At 38.2% G+C, this 23,826-nt stretch overlaps 1 protein-coding gene across 1 annotated transcript in view; it reads left to right on the plus strand.

The window, feature by feature from the left end:
• Positions 1-23,826, plus strand: part of WIF1 (WNT inhibitory factor 1) — a 60,792-nt gene that overhangs the window by 21,490 nt on the left and 15,476 nt on the right. The window contains exon 3 of the mRNA XM_040990096.1: positions 18,124-18,232. Coding sequence (XP_040846030.1) covers positions 18,124-18,232 — 109 coding nt within the window. The remainder of the gene's footprint in view (positions 1-18,123; positions 18,233-23,826) is intronic.

Here is a 23,826-nt window from a genome sequence, read left to right on the forward strand (position 1 = left end):
GTTCTCCACGTAATTTAGAGTTTGTCCAGCTCTCAAGTGTCATGCTCTGTCAGCTTACCTTAGGGTGTTGGGCAGTCAGGAGGGGTTCTTTATGAAAGCTGACTTGCTTACAGAGCTTACAGAGACTCCTTATTATGTTAATATCAATAGCATCAAAATGAACTACCAGATACAGATTTTCAAATGCAGTTGAAAAGTGTTTAATAGATAATAAATATCTTTTAAAAATAGCGCTGTTTTGAAAGTTGACCTGACCCGGTGTTAATTTCTTTCTAAAGCCTTTATTCATAGATTTGCTTTGTCTTTTATCCACTGCCTATGGAGGAACAAAGGCATTTTGTTAGTACAGTGTGTTCTAACCCTCCTACTCTGTTGTTCTTCTCTTAATTTGTTTTGGAATTTTGGCTCTTTCCTGGGGACAAGTTCTTTCGCTTTGAATCCTCTGATCCCCGGGCTTATGGCCCATCCTTCCATCCCCCCCCTCCTATTCACTGAACATGTTCCTCCTACCACTGCCACCCCCAGGATACTATAAATCTGAACTTTGAATTTCTCTAGCTATCATGCAAAGTGATAAAAGGACACCAAATACAATCTGGAGAAGACACTAGAGGTAGAAATACATGAGAATATTAAGGCGATAATCAAAAAGGCTGACAGAAAAAGTTCTGTGAAAGATTTAACCATAGAAGGAAGATAATTTAGAAATAAATGCTGGGGAAGAAACTTAGAATTGCTAATTTTTATTTACCTGTGACTTTTTGGGGTCTGATTTGGCTAGTTTTAGTTGCTCCATTGTACTTTACTGGTTGGATTTTTGTATCTTTGTATATCTTGGCTATCTTTTTTTTTTTTTCTTAAAGGATAATTTAGGACCCAATACAATAGCCTACTGGCTAAATTCTCATCTTGTATCTTCCAGGATCCCATATGAGTGCTGGTTTGTGTCCTGGCTGCTCTACTTATCATCCAGCTCCCTGCTTGTGCCCTGGGAAAGCAGTAGAGGATGGCCCAAATCTTTGCATGGGAGACCCAGAAGAATTTCCTGGCCTCAGATGGGCTCAACTCCAGCCACTGCGGTCACTTGGGGAGTGAACAACTGGATGGGAGAACTTTATCTCTGTCTCTCTGTATATCTGCCTTTCAAATAAAAAAATAAATCTTGAAAGACAGATATACAGAGAGACAGAGAAACAGATAAAGATATCATCCAACTGCTGGTTCACTCCCCGCAAAGAATGCAATGGCCAGGGGTTAGCCAGACCAAAGCCAGGATCTAGGAACTCTATACTGGTCTTCCAGATAGGTAGCAGGGGATCAAATACTTTGGCCATCTTCTACTGATTTCCCATGCTCATTGGCACAGGACTGGATTGAGTAGAGCTGCTGAGATTCCAGTGTCCATATGGGCTGTTGGCATTGCAGGTGGCAGTTTGACTTGCTGTGTCACAATGCTGGCCATATTACTTAGTCTTCTTATCCGTGAACATTGTATTCTAGTTTTAATGGTTTCATTAGTTACAATGTTGATACTTCTGTCTTCCTGATAGTAAGAGTTATTTAAGAAAGTCTACAGCCTTTGTGAACCTCAGTCACTAATGAGAGTGTCTAATAGATTGGTTTCCAAGACTAACCTGAGTTAAACACCACCCAATATATACATCAGGTACAACTCTCTTTTTGAAATTTATTTATTTGGAAGGTAGAGTTTACAGAAAGTGAAAAGGAGGGTCAGAGATCTTCCAGCTGCTCGTTTACTCCCTAAACAACCACAATAGCTGGAACTGTGCCAATCCAAAGCTAAGAGCTTGGAGCTTCTTCCAGGTCTCTTCCATGGATGCAGGGGCCCAAAAACACTCAGGCCATCCTCGACTGCTTTCCCAGGCACATCAGCAGGGAGCTGAATTGGAAGTGAAACAGCCAGGATTTGAATCAGTGTCTTTATGGGATGCTGGCAAAGCAGGCAGCTGCTTTACCTACTATGCCATAATGCCAGCTGCAGGCATTTATATGTCTTGTCTAGCCATTCCATTGAATGGATAAGGCTGGATTTCCAATTTTGTCAGGATGTATGCCATGTAGGAAGGACATCATTTTTGGAAGAAGTATACAGTCCTGAGTTTTGAGATTTATATCACTGTTAGTCTGGCACCAACTACTTCTTGTTTCTTGTGATTTTGTGTTGTCTTAATTGTTATTTTAGGTATTAAGAGTCATAATAAGTAAGGGGCTGGCCTATAATCCCCAGTATAATTATTTTTTCTTTCCAAAAGATGAATAAAAGAGATGCAATTATCAGACCCTTTGAGCTTACCAGTTCATCAAAGCATGAGTCAGTTCCCATCAGCCTTGCTGCTTTGTGTCATCCAGGTTTTCTATTGATCCATAATTTTCTTCTTTATGTGGTGATTATCCTCATTACTGGAAACACTAACAAACTCACTGATATTTTCTTTTTTTAAAGGCAAAATATGTAGGGCCTGGTGTGGTGGCTCACTGTCCAAATCCTTCCCTTGCACATACTCGGGTCTCATTTGGGTACCAGTTCATGTCCCAGTTGTGATCACTTGGGGAATGAGCCAGCAGATGAGAATGTGGTCTCTGTCTCTGTGTGTAGATAGCTCAAGTTGCTAGTCCAGGCTGCTTCACTTCCCATCCAGCTCCCTGCTTGTGGCCTGGGAAAGCAGTAGAGGATGGCCTAAAGCCTTGGGACCGTGTACCCCCATGGGAGACCCAGAAAAGTCTCCAGGCTCCTAGCTTTGGATCAGCTCAGTTCTGACCATTACAGCCAGTTAAGGTGTAAATCAGCAGGTGGAAGATCTATCTTTCTTTATTTCCTCTCTGCAAATCTGCATTTCCAATAAAAAAATAAATCTTAAAAATATTTATTTATTTGAAAGGCACGGTTACACAGAGAGACAGAGAGCACACTCCCATCTCCTGGTTTATTCCCCAAGTGATCACAATAGCTGTGGCTGGGCAAAGCCAAACCCAAGAGCCAGGAGTTCCTTCTGGGTCTCTCACAGAGGTGGCAAGGGCCCAACTACTTGGGTCATCTTCTGCTGTTTTCCCAGGCAGATTACCAGGGAGCTGGATTGGAACTGGCTCAAACCAATTCTTAATAGGATGCTGACATTACAAGTAATGGCCTAACCAGCTGTACATGACACTACCCCTGATGTTTTATTCCATTTTTACCCCCTTTTTAAAAGATTGATTGGTTTGAAAGACAGAGTTATGTGAAGAGAAGATGACAAAGAGAAAGAGAGAGAGGAAGAGAAAATTACATCTGCTGTTTTTTTCTCCCAATGGCCACAACAGCCAGGGCTGGGAATGGGTAAAATCACGATGCTGACGTTTTACCCAGTCTCCCATATGAGTGGAAGAGATCAGGGTGTTTGGGTCATCTTCTGCTGTTTTCCCAAGCATATTAGCATGGAGTTGGATAGGAAATGGAGCAACTAAGGCAAATAGGCTTCTCTTTGGGATACTGACATTGCAGGTGGCAGCTTAACTTGCTAGCCCCTGAGGTTTTCTAAGCCAACAGTCCAACTGAAGATATTTAAAAGCCTGCCCCTTTGATGTATTGAATTACTTTTTTTATGCACAAGATATTTTGTTTTGTAAAATTTAATTATTATAGTTAATTGAGCCATTGAAGTAGATTAATAAATAGTTATAGCATATGCCTTTAGAAATCGGAATCAAAGGCCCAGCATGGTAGCCTAGTGGCTAAAATCCTTGCCATGTGTTGGTATCCCATATGGGCACCAGTTCTAATTCCAATAGTCTCACTTCCCATCCAGCTCCCTGCTTGTAGCCTGGGAAAACAGTCGAGGATGGCCCAAAGCCTTGTGACCCTGCACCCATGTGGGAGGCCTGGAAGAGGCTCCTGGCTCCTGGTTTTGGATTGGCATAACTCCAGCCATTGCAGCCACTTGGGGAGTGAATCATTGGAGGAAATATCTTCCTCTCTGTCTTCCTGTCTGTGTATCTGATTTCCAATAAAAATTTTAAAAGAAAAAAAAAAGAAATTAGAATCAAATAAATGAATTATGGAACAAATTTTATATATTTTTGATATGTACAAGTACAATGGATGCACTGTGAATTAGCAATCTTAGTTTGAAAACTTATAATGCATTTGTGAATGGAGAGGTCCTATATAGTCATAGTAGAGCCTCAAAGATCATTCTAACATTGCTATTTTCAACTAAAAATTCTAGATGAATATACATTTGCTAGAAATTAGCTTAGAAAACTTTTACATATGTTTCAAAAGAAAGAGAGAGCCATGATAACAAGAAACAAACCAACTCATGATAACAGGTGACTCTGGAGATTGGGGAAAAGAGATTGTAATACTTATTTGAGAGAAGGAACCAATATGCAAAAATAATTCCTTTGATTTTTTTCCCCCTGCTTTATTTATTGATTTTGGCTTTTTTTTAAGACAATTTTTTTTAAATTGCAAGTCAGATATACAGAGAGGAGGAGAGACAGAGAGGAAGATCTTCCATCTGATGATTCACTCTCCAAGTGACCACAACAGCCGGTGCTGCGCCAGTGCGAAGCCAGGAGCCAGCAACTTTCCCTGAGGTCTCCCATGCAGGTTCAGGGCCCAAGGCTTTGGGCTGTCCCATCCTTCACTGCCTTCCCAGGCCACAAGCAGGGAGCTGGATGGGAAGTGGAGTTGCCAGGATTAGAACCATATGGGATCCTGGCACGTTCAAGGTGAGGACCTTAGCTGCTAGGTCACTGTGCCAGGCCCTGATTTTGGCTTTATATATTCATCTCTCTTTAAAGATTGGATGTTTAGCCCAAAAACATAGGACTGATCTTTCCTTCGGTATCTTTTATTCTGTCATTAAGTGTTCTTCAAGTCAGACTTCCTTGTCGTATTAGAAGATCGAATATTATGTTGGTATTTTTTTTTTCCACTATTGTGACCCTAGATGAGTACTTTTCCCCCACCATCTTTTTATGCTTAGTTCCATTCCTCTCAAAGTGAAGGCAATTAGGCTATGTTAAACACATTTCCAATTTGCTAATAATGTAATTTAGTTAATGGACAGGAAGGAGAGAGAAGGAGGGAAGAGATGATGGAGGTGGGGAGACACAAAGAAAGAGAACAAAAACAAAGATAATATAAATAATGACATAATGACTTCCTAGCCAGTTCCTAGTCATTGGAGAAGTTTTTATGAGAAAACACTTTTGCTAAATGAACACATTTTGATCTATGCTTTAAATAATGATTTGTTGGAAAAATCTTTTCCCCTGACATTTTTAAAGCAACACAGTTAAGTAAAAACAAAGAAAAATTACTGGCTTTGATTAAATGAATTTGCACATATGGACATCTATTAAATTTGGGGTAAAAAGCCTATCCTTTTAAACATTCCAAAAAAAAATTCCTGTCCTTTAAATACCCACAGCCAAATTTAGGGGTCTGAAAAGTTCAAGGCTGACAGTAGCTGTGCAAAGTTTCATACCCTTTTAAGAAAGTTCAGCAGCTGTATTTGGAGAAGAGATACGCGTGTTATTCAGGACTGCCAGCTAATGCAGACACAGTAACATATGGAGTTCATAAAGGTCCAATTACAGGAGCGTCACTGTGTGCCATGGTTTTAACTTATGTAAGTTATTGATTATACTTTCATGAGATCATAATCAAAAGGTTATTCTTTGGTAATGGTGTGTTAGAAGAGCTTTATCCTGAACTTCAAAGCCATCCTCTGAGCCCCAAGAACAAAGGCTTGGAAGTTTGAACTGAGGCCAGAATCAGTCTGTATGAGTTAACGATGTTCCCAACCATCCAGGAGCCCCAGTCAACCCATCCACGTGCATGAACTTTCTCTCGTCACATCAGAACAACAGTCACGGCTAAGAGATGACAGTTGATCAGCTTTAATGTGTCTTGACTAACTACAGTGACTGCTCACATTTGCCTCACAATCATTTATTTGGACTGTAAAGTACTGTCATTCATTGGGCTTTCAGAAGAGAGTGACTATCATTAACTAGATACACATCTAGAAACAGGAACTGCAAGCACTAATGCACTTACAGGAAATAATTCTTGGAAATGAGAAGGCTAATGGTGTAACTTAACAAGTAAAAAGCAATAAAGGAGCATTCTGGTTTGCCCTAACATTCTGGCACATTTTAAGTGGGGCAAAAAAGAAAGACTCCGAGGTTGGCTAACATTAGAAATGGAAAATCTTCTGCCTCCCGTTGGCTGTTAACTCCCTTTTCCAAAGATCTAAAGGCTTAAAACTATTACACCAAATAAGCAAAAGAACATTCAGTGTCATCACACTGAGCAGTCCTCATGCCTTCCCATGGCAGCCCAGGGCACTTGCCAGGTGGATCTGCTTTTTTCCCCCCCAGTCTAGGGATCAATCCTGGAATTTTGTTTGCCTGAGATAATAAAATGTGTTCTGATCACTTCAGTGCTAAGATTAATCTCATTTCAGTCATCAAAATATCCACTTCCATGCAGTAATTAAAATTCTGATCTTGTAAGAGTCCCTTTGGAGGGCACCGTGGGTGGCTCCTCAGTGGGCTGTACCTGGAGGCTCCTGCAGGACTGCAAGTCCACAGTGCCTGTGGGTAGCATGGCAAAGGAAAGCAAAGGTAAGCAGCAGGGCATGAGTGTTACCCACTGCATTTTGTCTGGCCCTAGAGGATGCTTGGGACAGATTTGTTATGGGTTCCTCCAACATGATGACAGGACTGCTTGTGACAAATCAGTGCGCTCCTCCACTGGCAACTCGGAACGGTGGCACCTCATTTTTTTACTGACTTGTGACTGGGATTCCAACATGTTCCTCTCTTAGTTAAGTCTTTACAAATACACTTCAGCTTTTGTTTGCACTGAAAATCAGATATATCATGTTTCGGAACAGACATTATAAAAAGTAACTTAACATTATTATTATTTAGTATGTGACTAATTTAATCCAAACTTCACACTCATTTTTTCACAAGCAATTTGAGTCTCCAAAAATCAATTAGCAACTAGGTATTAGAACAAGAATGGATATAGTTTTTCCAAAGAGGAGAATTTAATGAGGAAGACAAGTCAATAGATGGTTCTACCAGAAAAGTGACACTTCATCTGAGCTCTGAGAAGTCAAAATCTACTTGGTGGACAGCCACAGAGGGTGGACATTCTAGGTATGAAGTAGAGAGTGAGTGCTATATAACAGAGTATGGTGATTCAGTGGACTGGAATCTAACTTTTGCTGGATCAGAGATTCCTGCAGCAACGTGTGAGAGAAGAGGCTACTGATAAGAGCTGCATGCAAAGCTGTAGCCCAGCTCTTCCTTGTGATCAGAAACCATTAAGGGCATTCAGGGAGTGCAGTGATGTGGTCAGGTCGGTTTTAGAAAGAAAAACTAGGTGATAGCTTGAACAGATTAGATGGGATTCATATATTCTAGAGAAGGAAGGCTAGGGGACAGCTATAGGAGCATGAATGGGAAGTATCTGAATTTGGAGAGTAATAGTGGATAGAAGAAGAAGGGACTAGGTCTGAGAAATCAGTGCAAGTTTGTTTAGGTGGACAAGTGAGGGCTAAGTTGCAAGTCTACAAAGACTTCCAAACTTATAACTGGAATAATCAGTTATATAGTTGTATTAGGAAATACAGGTGAGAAGCCAGATCCATGAGGACAAATATCATGTTTTCTCTGGCTCGATGTAGCCATCCCTTTGGAATAAAACTAATAAGTAAAAATATGTATAGCACAGAATGTGAAGATCAAATGTGAAAATTTGGAGGTTACTTAGATATAGATGTAAATTAGAGTCATGGAAGTAGATTAGAGGCCCTTAAGAAGAGGACAGAAGAAGCACGGGCCAGAAAGTTTTTCCTGGAAGCATCAACATTTATGGCAGTGATTCTGAATTTTTGTAAGTCAAAGCATCTTCTTTCAGAGCATGATGAATGTAAGAGTCTACTCTGCAGAAAAATAGGCATATGCCTATGAGCACAGAAACTCTGATTCTCTAAGGACGCATGTGCACACACTCAGAACTCTTTTTTAAGGTACACTTACAGAGAGAAAAGCACATGATGGTACTAGAGAGTGATCCTAGGACAAAGAAGACTCAGAGATGGCTGCTATATGGAAATTCAAAAAGAGAAGGACTAGTTGACTCTAATAAAAATGTTATAGACAGTATAGGAGAGATAAAAGTACAAAGTAATCAGCATATGAGAGAGTTATCTGTATCTCCATGTTTGTAGCAGCTTAGTTCACAGAAGCTAAGACATGCCAGATGCCCATCAGTAGATGAATGGATAAAGAATGTGGTACATACACTCCAGAATATTACTCATCCATAAAAAGGAGGAAGTCTTGTGTTTTACAACTAAATAGATGCAACTGGAAAGCGTTTTGCTTAATGAAATAAGCCAGTTCCCAAAGGACAAATATTGTGTTTTTCCGAATTTGTGATAAATAATACAGAGTACAAAAATTATAGTCTATAGGTATAGGAGTGACACTCTGTGAATTGATTATTGTGTAAAGCCACTGTTTATGCTCCCGAGGAATAGTAGGTTTTCAGATTTTATTTCCTTATTTATTCTTCTGTTGTTTGTTATTATTTCCATTTTCTGTTTGCCATTTGTTGATATCATTACCTAGTGGAGTGTTAAACATGTGGGAATAAACAAATATGCACAAGTTTTATGAAGAATTTTGATAGTGACAGGAGGGAAAGACACATAAAAATGAAATTGATGGACAAGAAAATTAAAGCCATGTGTATAGTTATTTCTGGAAACATCATAAAGTGGGTAGAGACTGGTTGGGCTTTTTATATTTTCATCACCTTAGGGTCCACTAGCGAAGATGATATAATTGATGGGGTCAGTCTTAGGGGACATAGGAAGGAAGCAGAATTTGGTATGGGTAGAGTTGATATAAAAGGAGAGTTGAGAGAATTCTTCTTTAGTAATCTTTTTCCTTTGTGAATAAGGTAATTGACATCAATTGACAGCAGATACAAGAAATGGAGTTGAGAACTCTGGGGAAACTAAGAGATTGTGTGTACAAGAAGGGAGAGACCAGGAGCATTCAATATTGGGATACTTTGGAATTTCGGTGACAATTGAAGCTGTCCGCATCAATCTGTCTGGTTCTCAGCTTGTGCATTTCCATTTTTGGTGTTTCTCAGAAAATTGTGTATTCTCATTTTTTTCAAGCAAAATGAATAAATGATTCATGCATAACATTTGTACATGGTAGATTACTAGAGAGGCCTAAATGATCCAAGGAGCAGAGTATGATCTATTTTGTATCTTCTAAGCAATGACTTTCCTGAAATGTAAAATTAATTATAGAATAGAGACTATTTGAATCTTTTGCAAGTAAGATTAATCTCCTATATTCTGTACTTTGAAAATCTATAATCATAAAGATACATGCATAAACATATGTACACAGTATACATATATGTGAATGCAATGGTAATGTTTAAATTTAAAAATTCAAGTAAGCACATCCAGGACCATGAAAATTTTGCAAACTACAGTTGGCCAGAGATTACCGAGTTTGGTTTACATAAATTTGAATTTTCTAAGACATTCTCCATGTAAATGTATTTTTTTCCTGTATGGTTTCTAGATAGGAATAGAAAAACACTGGTGATTAGAGGATATTTTGTAATATAGTATTCTGATACCCGAGATTGCAATTACATGAACAAGGAAGTCAAATTCATCTCATAACCTCTAAAGTAATTTAATGTATTTTTCAAATGCATTAAGCTAAAAGGAAAAAGTGTTTTCTTCTGTTTTTAATCAAAGAAGTGAGTTAACACTGTCCATGTGGATTCAATAAAAAAATTACAGAATTTAAAGAAACTACCTGGAGCTAAACTAAGAAAAACATGACCTAATTTTTAAATATTTTGAAAGTCATTACTGAGAATATCTCCTGGCATTTCTAAGTCATGAAAATTTTTTTCTAATATTTACTTTTTTATCAATAAAGTAAATATATTCCATAGAGAAAACCATACATTAAGAACTCTGAGAGAATTGGAACATGGGATTTTCTCTCTTTTGAGTTACTTATATGTGTTTCCCAAATTTATATGTATACTTTATGAATATTCTGTCGCAAAAAAATGTGAAGTGCTGTGCTCCATCACCACATGAAATATGTGAAAAGGAAAATGGAAGTAAGATGATGAAGAACAAATGTGCTGCATGAGATGCCAAGGTAATTGCTGTTTCTAAAATCATTATTAAAGAAACACGAAATCTTATCATGGTTTTCTTTTCCCTCCAGTGTAAAGGGAAGCCCAGTGATTATTCCTGAACCTTTCAGGGAAAAATATTCAAGCATAAGTCTCCAGAAGAAAAACACAAGTTCCAGAAGGACTTCTTTTATTTTTGCAGAGCTGAAGTCCCCCTCTCTGGTTCCTTCAGATACCTGTACTTCTACAGCGACTTTCTTTCCTCTTCCAGGCTTACAAGTAATCATTGTGTCTCAGCTTCTAGAATTTAAAGCTCTGCTCCAAAGCTTCTTCACTTCTTTTTTTTTTCATATGTGTCCCTGTGGAATTTGGTGGTAGTTCTTTCTACAACTACAAACGTTTCTTTCCCCAATTCTTTGCCTTACCTTGCCATCATTCCCTGCGCTGGCCTTTTGCCCAGTGCCTAATTTTCAGTTGACCACTACCCATGATAGGGCAACTGCCTCAGCTGGTAGAGGCACTAGTCTTCGGAATTTGAGAAATAGAGTGGAGAGCAGCATTCAGAAGGCTCGCTGCTGCCTGCGCTGCTCTTGCTGTTGGCAGAGCTGGCATTTAGTGCACGCTGTATGCTGACTGGTGCTCTCTGAGGGTACTCAAACATTCAGGGAGGAAAAAAATTAAAATATATTTATTTTGGTTCAAAAATTATGAAATCCTTGCACAGGCAGAGTCATTACGACTTCATCAAAAATATATATTATGAAAAAGACTTCATGGGTTCTAAAAGCTTTTGTACCAAACTAAGTTTATAGTTGAATTCTGCCTTCTAGGAACCTGAAGTGCCCTTGTATTTGATTTAAAAACTACTTTGTATTTATACCTAGAACCTTTCTCTTTTTTTCTCCCTCTGTCTGTAACACTGCCCTCCCAATAAAAATAGATTTAATTTTTTTTAAAATTTAGGCTAACTGAAAAGGAAAAACATTTCTCTCTCCCAATGCTTTGCTTTACTGCTTCCCTGTAACCCTTGAAGGCTAAAAACAACAACAAAATCTTAACTTTTGCTTTTAGTTAGTATAAAATGGCCATGTAGCTTTTTGTAGCTTTGCTGTCTTTATGAGTCTTGAAAGAGAGTGTCTACCCAGTGATTTGTCAGGTAGCCAGGTCAGTTTGTGGTTTGAGCAATGGTGATTCCAAATCCTAGCAGGAAAAAATGGAAAATGCCTTAGAAATTTCAAATTTATGTGAAGCCAAACTGTGTGATCTCCTGCCAGTTGTAGTTTACAAAATTCTCATGGTCCCGGATGTGTTTACTTGAACTTTTAAGTTTTAATATCACTATTATATTCCAATAATTTCACTCCCTCAATCAAGTCCTCTGGCTGTGGTCAGATTTAATATGTATATAAATGATTCACAGGGCGAAAGAACCTGGCTGATTGACAGTCTCTCTCTAAGCAATGATCTTTCAGTGCCCACTTAAGCCAAGATCAGTGAAATAATTAAATATTTTACAAGAGAGGGCACTCTTTCTTTTTTGTTTTTGAAAAGCATTTTACTTAGGATCAGTTTCAGAAGGAAGCAGGGAAAACAAAAATCATTGTTTATATTTCACAGTTTCCCATTAATAATGCGCTTACATATTGTAATGTCTAGAATGTAGAATGACAGGAGACACAAGTGGGAAATATGAGCTGCAAGAGCATGGGGCAGAGTGGTCCTTCAGACACGGGCCTTGTTTACATTATCTGCTTACATTCTTTCTGGGCACTTCACTGCCATAGATTTGTCCCCAAACAAGCATAAAATAGTAACAGCTACACACAGATTGGCTAGATATCAAATGCCAATATTCTTTTGATTATTCTTTATTTCAAAAGTGCTTTGTATTTTCTACATGGATTGCAATGGCTGACCACACAGCAAAATAAGAGAACATTTTTACCACAAAAAAAAAAAATTATTTAGCAGTTGCCAAAGCAGGAAAACTGCTGCTTGTCAGTAAAATTAGGGGCAGATTCTGCTTTACCACAATAATGTCCTAGAATGCTCTGAGTCGGTGCTTCCGGATTTCTCAATTAGTCATTCTTTCCCAAACGTTTTTGAATACCTAGCTTGGGCACAATGCTTGATCAGTAAGTATCTAGTTGTGTCTTGAGAAAAATATAATACCATTCTTTGTCACAAAGTCTCCAATTTAGATAAGAATACATGATAAGTATATATGAAAAGTTAAATAATGATCCATACATGTAGGATAGTGCTACATGTTTAAAAGAACAAGCTGATTTGGAACAGTGAAGGAACACAGAGACCAACTGAGTTCCAAAAGAAGAACCCTGTTGGGATGTATAGGAAATTTGGGGCCAGTTTGGTGGCATATCAGACTCAACCTGTGCCTGTGGTGCCAACATCCCATATGGGCACTGGTTCAAGTCCTAGCTGCTTGACTTCTGATCCAGCTTCCTGTTAATGGCCTGAGAAAGCAATGTAGGATGGTTCATGTCCTTGGGCCCCTGTGCCTACATGTGAGACCCAGAAAAAGCTGTTGGCTCCCAGCCTCTGATCAGCCATGTCTGACCATTGCAGTCATTTGGAGAGTGAACCAGTAGATAGATCTCATTGTCTTCCCCACCTCTGCCACTCTCCTGACTTGCAAGTAAAATGATTAAATCTTTATTAGGGAGAGAGAGAGAGAGAAAGAAAGAAAGAAAGGAAGGAAGGAAGGAAGGAAGGTAAGGAATTTTGGAGACCAAGACCATAGCAGGCTAAAGTGTCTATCCTATACAGAAGGGGAAATAAGAATGTATTGTGACATGACAAAAACCAATTTTTAAACTAGGTTTATTGGTATATCTAATGGGAGATATTTCATCTATTTAGTTTGTTATGGTTTTATTTGAAAGGCAGAGAGTTCACACCCATAAGTTAACTCCCTTAAATGCCTACAACAACCCCTGGCCAGAGAGCCTAGAGCCAGGAAATTGATCCAGGTTGATCAGGTGGGTGGAAGGCACCCAGTCTCTTGAGCCTGCATCTGCTGTTTCCTGAGGTCTGCGTTAGCTGAAGGTGGAGTCAGGAGCCTGAGCCAGGAGTTGAACTCAGGTGCTCTGATAGGGGACACTGGTGGCTTCATTGGTGTCTCAGCCAGTGGACCCAACGCCTGCCTCAATCAGGTGTTTTAAAAAGAAAGGCATGAAGGATTTTCCCAAGAATGTTATACTCGTGACATTATGAGAGAGTAAAGGTTTGAGTTAACAGGTGGTGAAAGTCAAGGTCAGAATCAAATGATACCGAAAAAGTTAAAGGATAAGCTTTTGTTGAGAAATGAGGTAGAAGCAAGAAACAAAAGTGACTCAGGTTTGTTCCTGTTGCTGTTGTAAAAATTGTGATGCTGCTGACAATGGATAGGAAGAAATCAGGAAAACTGGGTTGGAAGATACTCAAGTAGCTTCCAGGAGCATCGATGCTCTGAAAAAAAAAAGAGTGTCCAGGAGAAAACAAGAATCTGTGGGAGTACAGGAGTATAAGGCAGAACATAGAGGAAGGACTGACAACTTGCTCTGCATGATTTTCTGCAGTTGTGAGCTGAAAGGAGAATTAATAAGGAAATGCAATGAGAATCAGCAGAATGTCACTGAGTGGAAGCATAATGAGCTTGAGTTTGAAGGATGAAATTTGCAAAGAGGTAACAAGAACAATGCAGGGAAAAATGTGCAATCTGGAGCATGTTGGTCTAGACATTCAGGCGTCAGATTATTTTAAGCATTGGGCATGCTTGTTCATTTTGTTTGGGGCTTCAACATTGAACTGTTTTTTTCCTTAATTGCCGTTGAACTATTTTCCATGAACTATTTTCTGTTCTTGCTTGTTTTAGCAGATTTCTTCTCTTCCTTAACACACAGTGTAGGAGGTTTTTAATATCACATTAGTATTTCTCATATTCAATAATTTATTATTCTGAACTCACTTGTGCAGTATGATAATAGTATGAGGGGACTTAAAAACGTTTATGCAAAATAGAATGGAAAGTTCATGTGGGTGAAAAAAAATTTTTAATGACATTTTCCTTGAACTTTTGAAGACTTCTCACAGGTTGTTGTGAACAGATGAATAGTGATTAGAGTATAGAAAATAACTCAATAAATATTGTTTTTACAGTCTCTAGCTTTATGGATTCTGTGTTTTGTATGTACAACTACCTGAACTTTTCTTTCAAGTAAAGATGATGACGTTTATTGTTATTGGGTTCTCTTTTGGGTCAACATGATAGGTGAGGTTAACAGAAGTTTTGAGAGCCACAGTTTTATAAGAGACCTTTGATGCTTAATCCCAAAGTTCCTGCAGTTATTGTGCTTGCTACGCTAAGTATACACCACAAACCCAGAACTTCAAAGACAGAGAAGAAATACCAGATTCTTTTTCATTTCTCCCAGTGGTTAATGCAGGTCTCTGTTTCCTTTCTCCATGGCGACCCAAGAGAGGAGTGCCAAACCAAAGACCTTAAGAGTTGTCCCATTTGACCGTTTAAAGGATGTGTTCATCTCTGCTGGAAGGAATAACCACAATATTCAGCCAAGTGAATTGAAAGCAAGTTAAATGACCTCCAGCACTCCTGTTTTGATAATATTTGAGTGTCTTTTATGCTTGTCCACGAAATAAAATTTACTGCATGGCAAAGAATGCCAGCAAAGATTTTTCATCAACTTAATTTAGAAGAGAATTATTCTCTTGAATAGACCCATTCTTTGTTTGAATACAAAGCAATCTTTTCATGTGTTTTCCAAATAATCAGCATGCTTTCCTCTACCTGAGTTTCCACAAGTGTCTTTTAATAAGACATAATGTACTTTTTCCTAATAGTGGTTTCAGACTCTCCAATATAACTTCTCTATTTCAGTTCATGCCCAAATTTCCTTTTATCTAAGTCATAAATCTGTAATTTGTGAAGCCTTTCTCCCAGATTTAAAGCTGGTTCTCTGTTCTTTCTGGCATAGAGTTTAGATTTTATATGTCCCTAAGTAAATTTTTTCCAATGGAGAGATGTGGGTCTAAGAATATTTATTATATTATAAGCAAAGCAAAAATGGAAAGTCTGTCTGAAAGTTAAGAAATGGCATAAATCTGTCATTCATTTCATCAGTCATTTTTATGATTTTCAAATCTGAGCCTTTAAATGAAATATTTGCTCAATATGTTATGGTAATTTTAATATAGAAACATTTATATGGTCGTGGTGGTTTTGGACTATCTCTTTATATTGTTAAAGTGAAACTTTATTTTTTATAATGTATTTTTTTACATTTTTAATATGTAGTAATTATGCTTAATTATGGGTTTACCATGATAGTTCAATCCATGTATGCAATGTGTAATGATTAGATCAAGGTAATTGGCATTCCCACTGCCTCAGACATTTCTTTGCATTGGGAACATTCAAACTATTCCTTACCAGTAGCTTTTTTATGGTGTTTTTTTTTTTTTTTTGCTTTGTACCAATAACTTTTAACTAGTCAATTAGTTAGTATCTTCCATCGTTATCCTACTATGCAATAGAACCTTAGGAGTTATGGCTCTATCCAACTGCAGTTAGTCACCTCTCTACATGCCCATAGACTCAGATAGTCACCATTATTTTATTTCTAGAGAACAACTTTTTACCTCCCACCCATAAATGAGAATATGCAGTATTTGACTTTCTGTGTCTGACTTATCTCATCCAGCATTATGTCCTACAGTCTCATTCATGTTACTGCAAATGCCAGAATTCCATTTATTTTTATGGATGGATAAAATTCCATTACGTCCCATATGGGATGTAAATAATTTATTATATGACATTTAAGATTTTTGTTTCAGTGTTTTCATGTTCTGTCTCATGTGTTTTCTCTCCTTATATATTACTAATAAAATATTTAGGATAATTTCTGGCATATGATGTACCATGTTTATTATTATTGCTTATTGTTATTACTTGGCAATTATAAATAATCCAAATGTTACTAGTTACAATGACATTCAACAATAAATCCTTTAATTGTGCCAACTAAAACATGTTTTAGAACAAAATATTAAATGTCAAATATTATCTAGTAAAATAGAGAAGTAGAGCTATTCAAGGTTATTATAACACATAGATTAATGAAAACTGGTTCAATTAAAATAGTTGATTCTTTTTTTCTTTTTTTTTTTTTTGAATGAGCAAATGAGAGCACTTCCATCTGCTGGTTCACTTCCCATATGCCCACAACAGCTAGGCCAGGCTGAAGCCTGAAGCCAGGAACTCTGACCTGGAGATCCTACATGGGTGCTAAGGACTCGAGTGCTTGGGCCATCCTCCATTCCTGCACAGCAGCAGAGAGCTGCATTAGAAGTAGAGGAAGGACGCAATCCCAGTCACTGGCAGGCATTCCAAGCAGTGGCTTAACCTCTGGCACCACAATGCCATCCAACCAGTTCACTTTGAATAACCCTGGGTTTTCCTATAACACAAATACTGTTTTCTTTTTTAGAATGCATTCCAAACTAAACTACTCTTTCTGACAATGTTATTTCATCAGACGTTCTTCAAACATTTGTCTTCTCTTGGGGGCAAGAACCACCCATCATATCACTTTTTCATTTCCGAGCCTTCTTAGTGAATGATTTTCATCACTTATTTGTGAAATTGTTATCCACAAGGGAATTGTTCATTTTGCTCTTCTAGCACTGTTTCCACAACCCAAAGAAGGAGATGCAGTGGGGACTTGGTCTATAAGGCTGCTCACTTTATGGAACCTGCAAGTGTTTCTCAGCTCCCTTCAAGTGTCCACGGTGTCACTGGAGCCGTGGAAAGTAGCCCTATCATTCTCATCCCTCAAATGAACTTTAATGCTGAACACATTTGACACTTCCATTTAAGCAGAAAGTTTCAGTGTCTGCCTATAGGTGTATCATAATAATGTGAGCATTGGAAAATAAATTTTATACTGCATCTAGAAAAAGTTATATTCTTAACTTCCTTCTAGTCCATGTTGCCTGAATGTCTCCCCAGATAACTGCAAAACCACTCAGCTTGACCTAACTCTTATGTGAGCATTTATACTGCTGCTCATTGATTGCGTTTCCCTGGCAGACCCTCCTGATAACACAGCTGAGAATCAATTAAGCATCACAGTGCTACGGGGACACACAGATCATGCATCACTGCTTTTAGCATTCACTGCCATGTGAGTGGCAAGAATTGTTTTCTCAAATAGAGACTCAACAGGAAAATAAAAATGTTTATATTGCAAAGTTTTGTGGCCTGGATTTTGGCCGGTGTGGTGGTGGCTTTTGCATTTTTAGGCTTTTCTCATTGTAATTAAATTGAGTCCTTGAATATAAACCTTTCAAAGGGAATGAAGTTGAAAAAATAAAATGCTAACAGCAGGATCATTAGAAGTTGGACTTTAATATCTTCTTTTGTTAAATAGGTTGCTGTTTTCATTATTCCTTGTTTATTGCAGCTCTCCAAATTTTGATCAAAAGACTCACTGAAGATTTGAAAAGAATTAGAGACCCCCGAGCCTGGGATGGGTTTTTAAGGACTAGTCAGTGATGGCTTTGACATCCTTTTTTTCTGAGAACATTTCCCCTCAATCCTTTTAACAGACAACAACATTGTCTAGGTTAAAAGACCACCTTTTGTGAATGTTTTGGATAGACTTCCAAGTGTGTTTTTAAGGGTTCACGTCTCTCCAAATGGGGCATCTGCTTCCACAGTCATAAAACACAGAGGGAGTATCCTACGCAGTGTCCTAGGTGTCAGGGGCTCCCGGAGCGAAAATGATCACTCTTCCATGTGACGGATGACAAGCTGAGGAGTGCCTTCCCCCTCTTTCTCTGGTTTCCATGGTACTAACTGTCAGCATCTTTTGTTGCAGGCAGAATACTTCTATGAATTCCTGTCCTTGCGCTCCCTGGATAAAGGCATCATGGCAGATCCAACTGTCAATGTCCCCCTGCTGGGAACAGTGCCTCATAAGGCATCAGGTGGGTGGCCTTTGCCATGTAGTAAGGTTTACACTTAAAGTATTTTACTGATGAGACCCAAATAGCATCCATCAGAAGGATTATAGAAATTTTGCCTGAAGAGATCTGTTGGTTTGGGGATGGTTCGGTTATATCTTGTACAAAGGATTAGGATGGGACTAAAGAAATGGTTCTGTAATTTTCTAAAAACTCAAAATAGCTCAGGCTACACCTGCTTCATAAAGGATTCTGGAAAAAAGGAAAAAGAAAACAACCCTGCCTGGTGAGATATGTTCACCCCTAAACTGTGAGTTGATGTAGAGCACATTCATGTAAGTGAAGATTGAAGTTAAATGTCTGGAGATAAAGAGGATTAGTCAAAAATTTCCCCAGAAGTTAGCATTGTGTTATAAATATATTTGATTAAGAAAAGGGCTGTGGAAAAACAGATAATAGATATTCAAGGTTTCAAGGCCAATCATCTTTTTTTGCTAAGGCAGGAACAATGTGTGCTTCACTTCTGCTTTCCAGCTTGCAGAGCAATCAAGCCTGCACTGTTAACTTTGAGTCCTGGAGGAGACAAGGCCAGAATCACAACTATCTTTTATAAGTTAAACATTTTTGATTTACTACGCCTAATTGACTTTTCCCAAATCATCCAAATGTCAGTAGCAAGTGGTGGAGTTAAGACAAGGTTTCTGAGTTTTTGGGAAAAACACAGAAAGTCTCCATGCTAATAAGCTCACATATTTCTACCTAGACTTTTTTCTATGAATATGACTTTGTACATAATTGTAGTAAATAGTGTTGCACTGTGATTTTTGCTCTTATCTTTAAGGTATTTGTTACCTGGAAAGAGTGGCAGAGGAGGAGAGAGGGCAATCTTTTCCCTACTGCTTCACTCCCCACTTGCCCATACACGCAGGACTAGCACTGGTCAAAGCCAGGACCAGGAATTCCATCCAGTTCTCTGATGGGGCTGGCAGGAGACCACGTATGACTTCTTGGTGCATTGGCAAGGAGTAGGATGGGAAACAGACAGGCAATGGCAAGCAATCGGCAATGTTTGTCCCATTTTCAACACTTTAGCAGGAACATGTTTCCCATGCTTGAAACAGAATAAACATTCTCTTAAAATTAATAGTAAAGTATGTAGAGGCAGGAGCCCTATTTGTCTTATCATCATAACTCCCATCACCTGCAAGCCACTGCATGCAGTCAGAAACTCATTGTTAGATAAGATAGGTAACGAGATCTTGGCACTTACCTCATTACTTTGTTGATGGACTCTTAAAATTGGAATTATTGTATCAAAGGGCATGAATCATGAACCTTTAAAAAAATCTCCTTAAACAAATTAAAGTAAAATACTCTTAAAAACAATTATGAGGGGACCCAGTGCAATAGCCTAGTAGAAAAAGTCTTTGCCTTGCATGCCCGCCAGGATCCCATATGGGCACCGGTTCTAATCCTGGCAGCCCTGCTTCCCATCCAGCTCCCTGCTTCTGGGCTAGGAAAGCAGCTGAGGATGGCCTAAAGCATTGGAACCCTGCACCCATCTGGAAGAAGCTCCTGGCTCCTGGCTTCAGATCAGCTCAGCTCTGGCCATTGTGGCCACGTGGGAAGTGAATCATCAGACAGATCTTCCTCACTGTCTCTCCTCCTCTCTGTATATCTGACTGTCCAAAATAAATAAATAAATAAATAAATAAATAAATAAAACAATTATGACCACAATGCCAAATTACTTTCCATAAGGGTTGTATCCATTTGTGCCCTGGCTAGCAGGGTAAATGGGCTTACTGTATTCTTATCAACATAAATTCTTAATCATGCTAGCAATATTTTAAATTTTTAAATATATATATATTTTTTATTAATTACATTGCATTATGTGACACAGTTTCATAGGCTCTGGGGATCCCCCAACCCCTCCCCCTATCCTTCCCCCAAGGTGGATTCGTCCACCTTGTTGCTGTATTAAATTTCAAATTCAGTCAAGATTCTTTCATTGCAAGAATATACCAAGCATAGAGTCCAGCATCTTATTGTCCAGTAAATTCAACAGTTTCTTGGGGAGACCATCTCTGGTCTGAAGGCAGAGCTGGCAGAATATCATCCTGATCAATTTAAAGCCACAACATAACATCAATGACAATTTACAACATTATGGAATTAATTGACATGGTATTCAGTAACCAATATGTTAAAAAAAAAATGCCAGTTCTTAACCACATCCTGTGACTACTTCATTGACATTTCAATTTTAGTTTATACACAGAACTGACTGCTATACACCTTAAAATGGCTATAGAGTACTATTCAGCTGTCTCATGTCTGTTTTCATTTTAGTATTTCATGCTAGCAATTTTTTGCTAGCATGAAAATGAATAGCAACTTCTCTGAGTTTCCTTTCATTTGACTTTTTAAAATTCCTATTGAGATAGGGAATATTTTCTGGTCCCACTAGGCAATATAAAATGTCTATGTGCCATGTTTGTTTATATATTGAGGTAATGTTCTTATTGATTTATATAAGTTATAAATGACATTTACCTTTTATTGGAATATTTTTCAACTTGTCATTTGAATACATTTTATTGGATAGGAAACAAAGATCGATGAGATCAAATCTGCCTTTTCCTTTGTGATTTTTTTTCCATTCTTTTTATGCTTGCCAATTAATTCCTATTCCAGGGAGCAGTTAAATGATAACTTATGCATGTTTCTCAGAGTTCATAAAAATTTATTTTGGCAGTAGTGTGAGTTAGGGCTCTAGCCTGAATTATTTTTCTAAGTGATCAGGTTTTCTAATGTGAAAAATTAAATTGTTTCAAGATATGCTTTCTATTTCATGTTCTTTCTATTTAAAGTTCTTCTACATAAACGTTGGTTTAGAACTTACTCTTTATTTTAGGATTGGAATAGCTTCGTAGTGTTTCAAAGTGGTTGATAATATAACCTGTTTCAAAAAAATCATCTTAATCTTCTAAAGAAATGTTGAAATAGTTGTGTTAGTATCACGTGAAAATAGGAGCTAATTTATTGCCATTGAAATGAGGCAACTAGGCCCCTTTTCAATGACAGTTTTCCAATGGTCTTGATCTCCGCTTCTCATGAATCTGTATGGCTGCTTCCCAACACTATGAGAGTCAGGGCTTGACAGACAGAATTTCCTCAGTTCCCCGGCACAGGTACTGTGAGTACAACCAGGAGAATGCATTTGAACATCTCTTGGGTCACCCCAGGGCCTATGGAATATACCTTCCTTCTAATCAGGCTTGGGATTCTGGAAGACAGAATTAGAGCTTGAGTCCTGAAAGACATGGAGCCTGCTGCACAGACATGGAAATCGATGCCATCTGTAAGGTGCTGTTGGAATCTACTCCATCAGGGAGTTGAGAAAGGCAACTCAGGGACTTTTGGAAATTCCTTGTTCTTGGAAAACATTCGTTGCTCTGCCCCATATCATGTCACTTGGTGCTCTTTTTTGGCTGAAAGTAACTTTACATAAAATTTTAATAGATTATGCCTGTAGCTGATCAGTTATGAGTAAAATAAATACATAGCATGTGTCTCAGTTTCCATTCTATATCTTTGAATTGTTTCCATTGTCTTTTCTCATTGTTGAGGGAAGCAAGCTCACAACAGCCCACTGAAAAATATTCTTAACAAGCTCGTCTTCCAAGAAATAGCACGCCTTTGGGTTTTCTAACTCAGTGTTGGTAGCCCAAGCTTTCATTCAGTTGCTGTATCTAGTAAAAGGAAATCTTTGCTAAAATTCTACTTCTTAGAATAATGACCCACAGATTTTAAACATACGATGCTATTATTTTTAAACGATTTAACTAATCAATTATCAGCTTTTATTTGAAAGGTGGCGAGACAGAATAGAGACAGGGAGCCCTTCTATTTACTGGTTCCTTTCCCAAATGCTTGCAAATTGCTGATTCTGCAACTCAACCTGGGCCTTGCACATGAGGGTCCGAGATCCAACAACTTGAGCCATCAGCAGCACCACCACCCTCAAGGTTTGCATTAGCAGGAAGCAGAGTTGGGACTGCAGCCATTCTGATATGGGATATGGGTATCCCAAGAGGTGTCGTCACTGCTGTGCCAAATGTCTACTCTGATGTGAGAATATTTAATAGATTTACTTAGGCTAAACATTTTCTAACTATGCAAAGTATTTACAAACAATACAAGTTAGAGGAAAAAGTTGACACTTTGGACAAGGTGAAATCAGAAATAAGCCCTCTTGGATAAGGTGACGGGTGATATTCACACATGTGCATACACATAGTTATCACAAATAACACACATCGTTCAAAGGCATACACGTGCACACACACACACACACACACACACACTGGCTTTTCAAAACAGGGGTAGGATTTGTTTGCAGAAATGCAGGGGTAAGAAGTTCATTGGAATTTTAAACCATTGCAGGGTAGTTATTCATTAGCCCCATTAGCTCAGTCTCTGCAGGACAACTGAAATTACATTGAGTATGAAGAAATAACCAAATAAGTGTGTCATTGTACTTAAACATTTGGGTACTGTTTTATATTCTAGAGGCCCAATTTTACTCCCAAGCTGCTAAACTGTTCTTTTATCCCACAGGTTCCCATATGCCTAAATATTGCATTAGCAAACCTCTTGCTTTTTAGCAGTTATGAAGTGCCTGTCTTCTGGCTTCTGAATAGAGCAAAAACAGGAAATATGAACTGCAGGGTGGTTCAATTCAGTAAATTACTGAGTCATATAACAAAAACCAGTTTCCATGAAGCCTAGGCTTCACTCCTTTGAACACTACAGCTCTGCCATACCCTGAAACCAACATAGCAGTGGCATATTGCTCAACCAAATCTTTCAGGAATCCAAGGTCTAGAAATGTTTGAGTGCTAAACCTGAAGAGTCTGTTTTCTTCTTGGGGATCCCATGTAATCATGTGGTCATAATTTTACCAGATATGCAGATTACCTGGTTTTTTTTTTTGCACATCTAAGGATGCAAGCAACTAATACTTGTTTTTACCTGAATTTCCCATACCGTGTATTAATAAGTTATTTTATTTACTATCCAAGATAAGTGTTGAAATTTACAACACTGTGAAGCAGAAATGAGCATGTGCTTACTTTTAAGCATCTTCTCTTCCATGCCAAGGTTGTGGAAGCTAACATAAACTGAAAAGTCTTTAAAAGATTGGGTAAGCTGCAAAGCAGGAGTGCGGTAAGGCCCAGGAGAAAGGTGTGTTTGGACAGCAATAAAGTTTGGGTAATTGCATGTGGTGAGAAAGATTCTAGAAATTCTGTTTTTATGTTTTAAGTTTGCTTCATCATTACATACTTTGAAGTAATTATTGGCTAGCATTCATGCAAAAGAACCATAAGAAGGCCAAATAAAGGTTTATGATTGGATACAGTGTAAATGTACTGGAAGGACAAGCAATTCAAATAATTTTTCAGCACCTTTGCTTCTTTCTTACTAGAAATCTCTATTAATGAAATTGCTTTCTTCTTTCAATTGGCATTTTCATAAACAGGATCTCATTAAATCAAAGTTCTCCATGGTGATTTTATTACTTTGGAATGGTAGATGTAGTTTTAGCTTTC

Source organism: Ochotona curzoniae, unplaced genomic scaffold, assembly GCF_017591425.1.
Source record: "Ochotona curzoniae isolate NIBS_2020 unplaced genomic scaffold, NIBS_Ocur_1.0 contig_1014, whole genome shotgun sequence".
Taxonomy (NCBI): Eukaryota; Metazoa; Chordata; class Mammalia; order Lagomorpha; family Ochotonidae; genus Ochotona; species Ochotona curzoniae.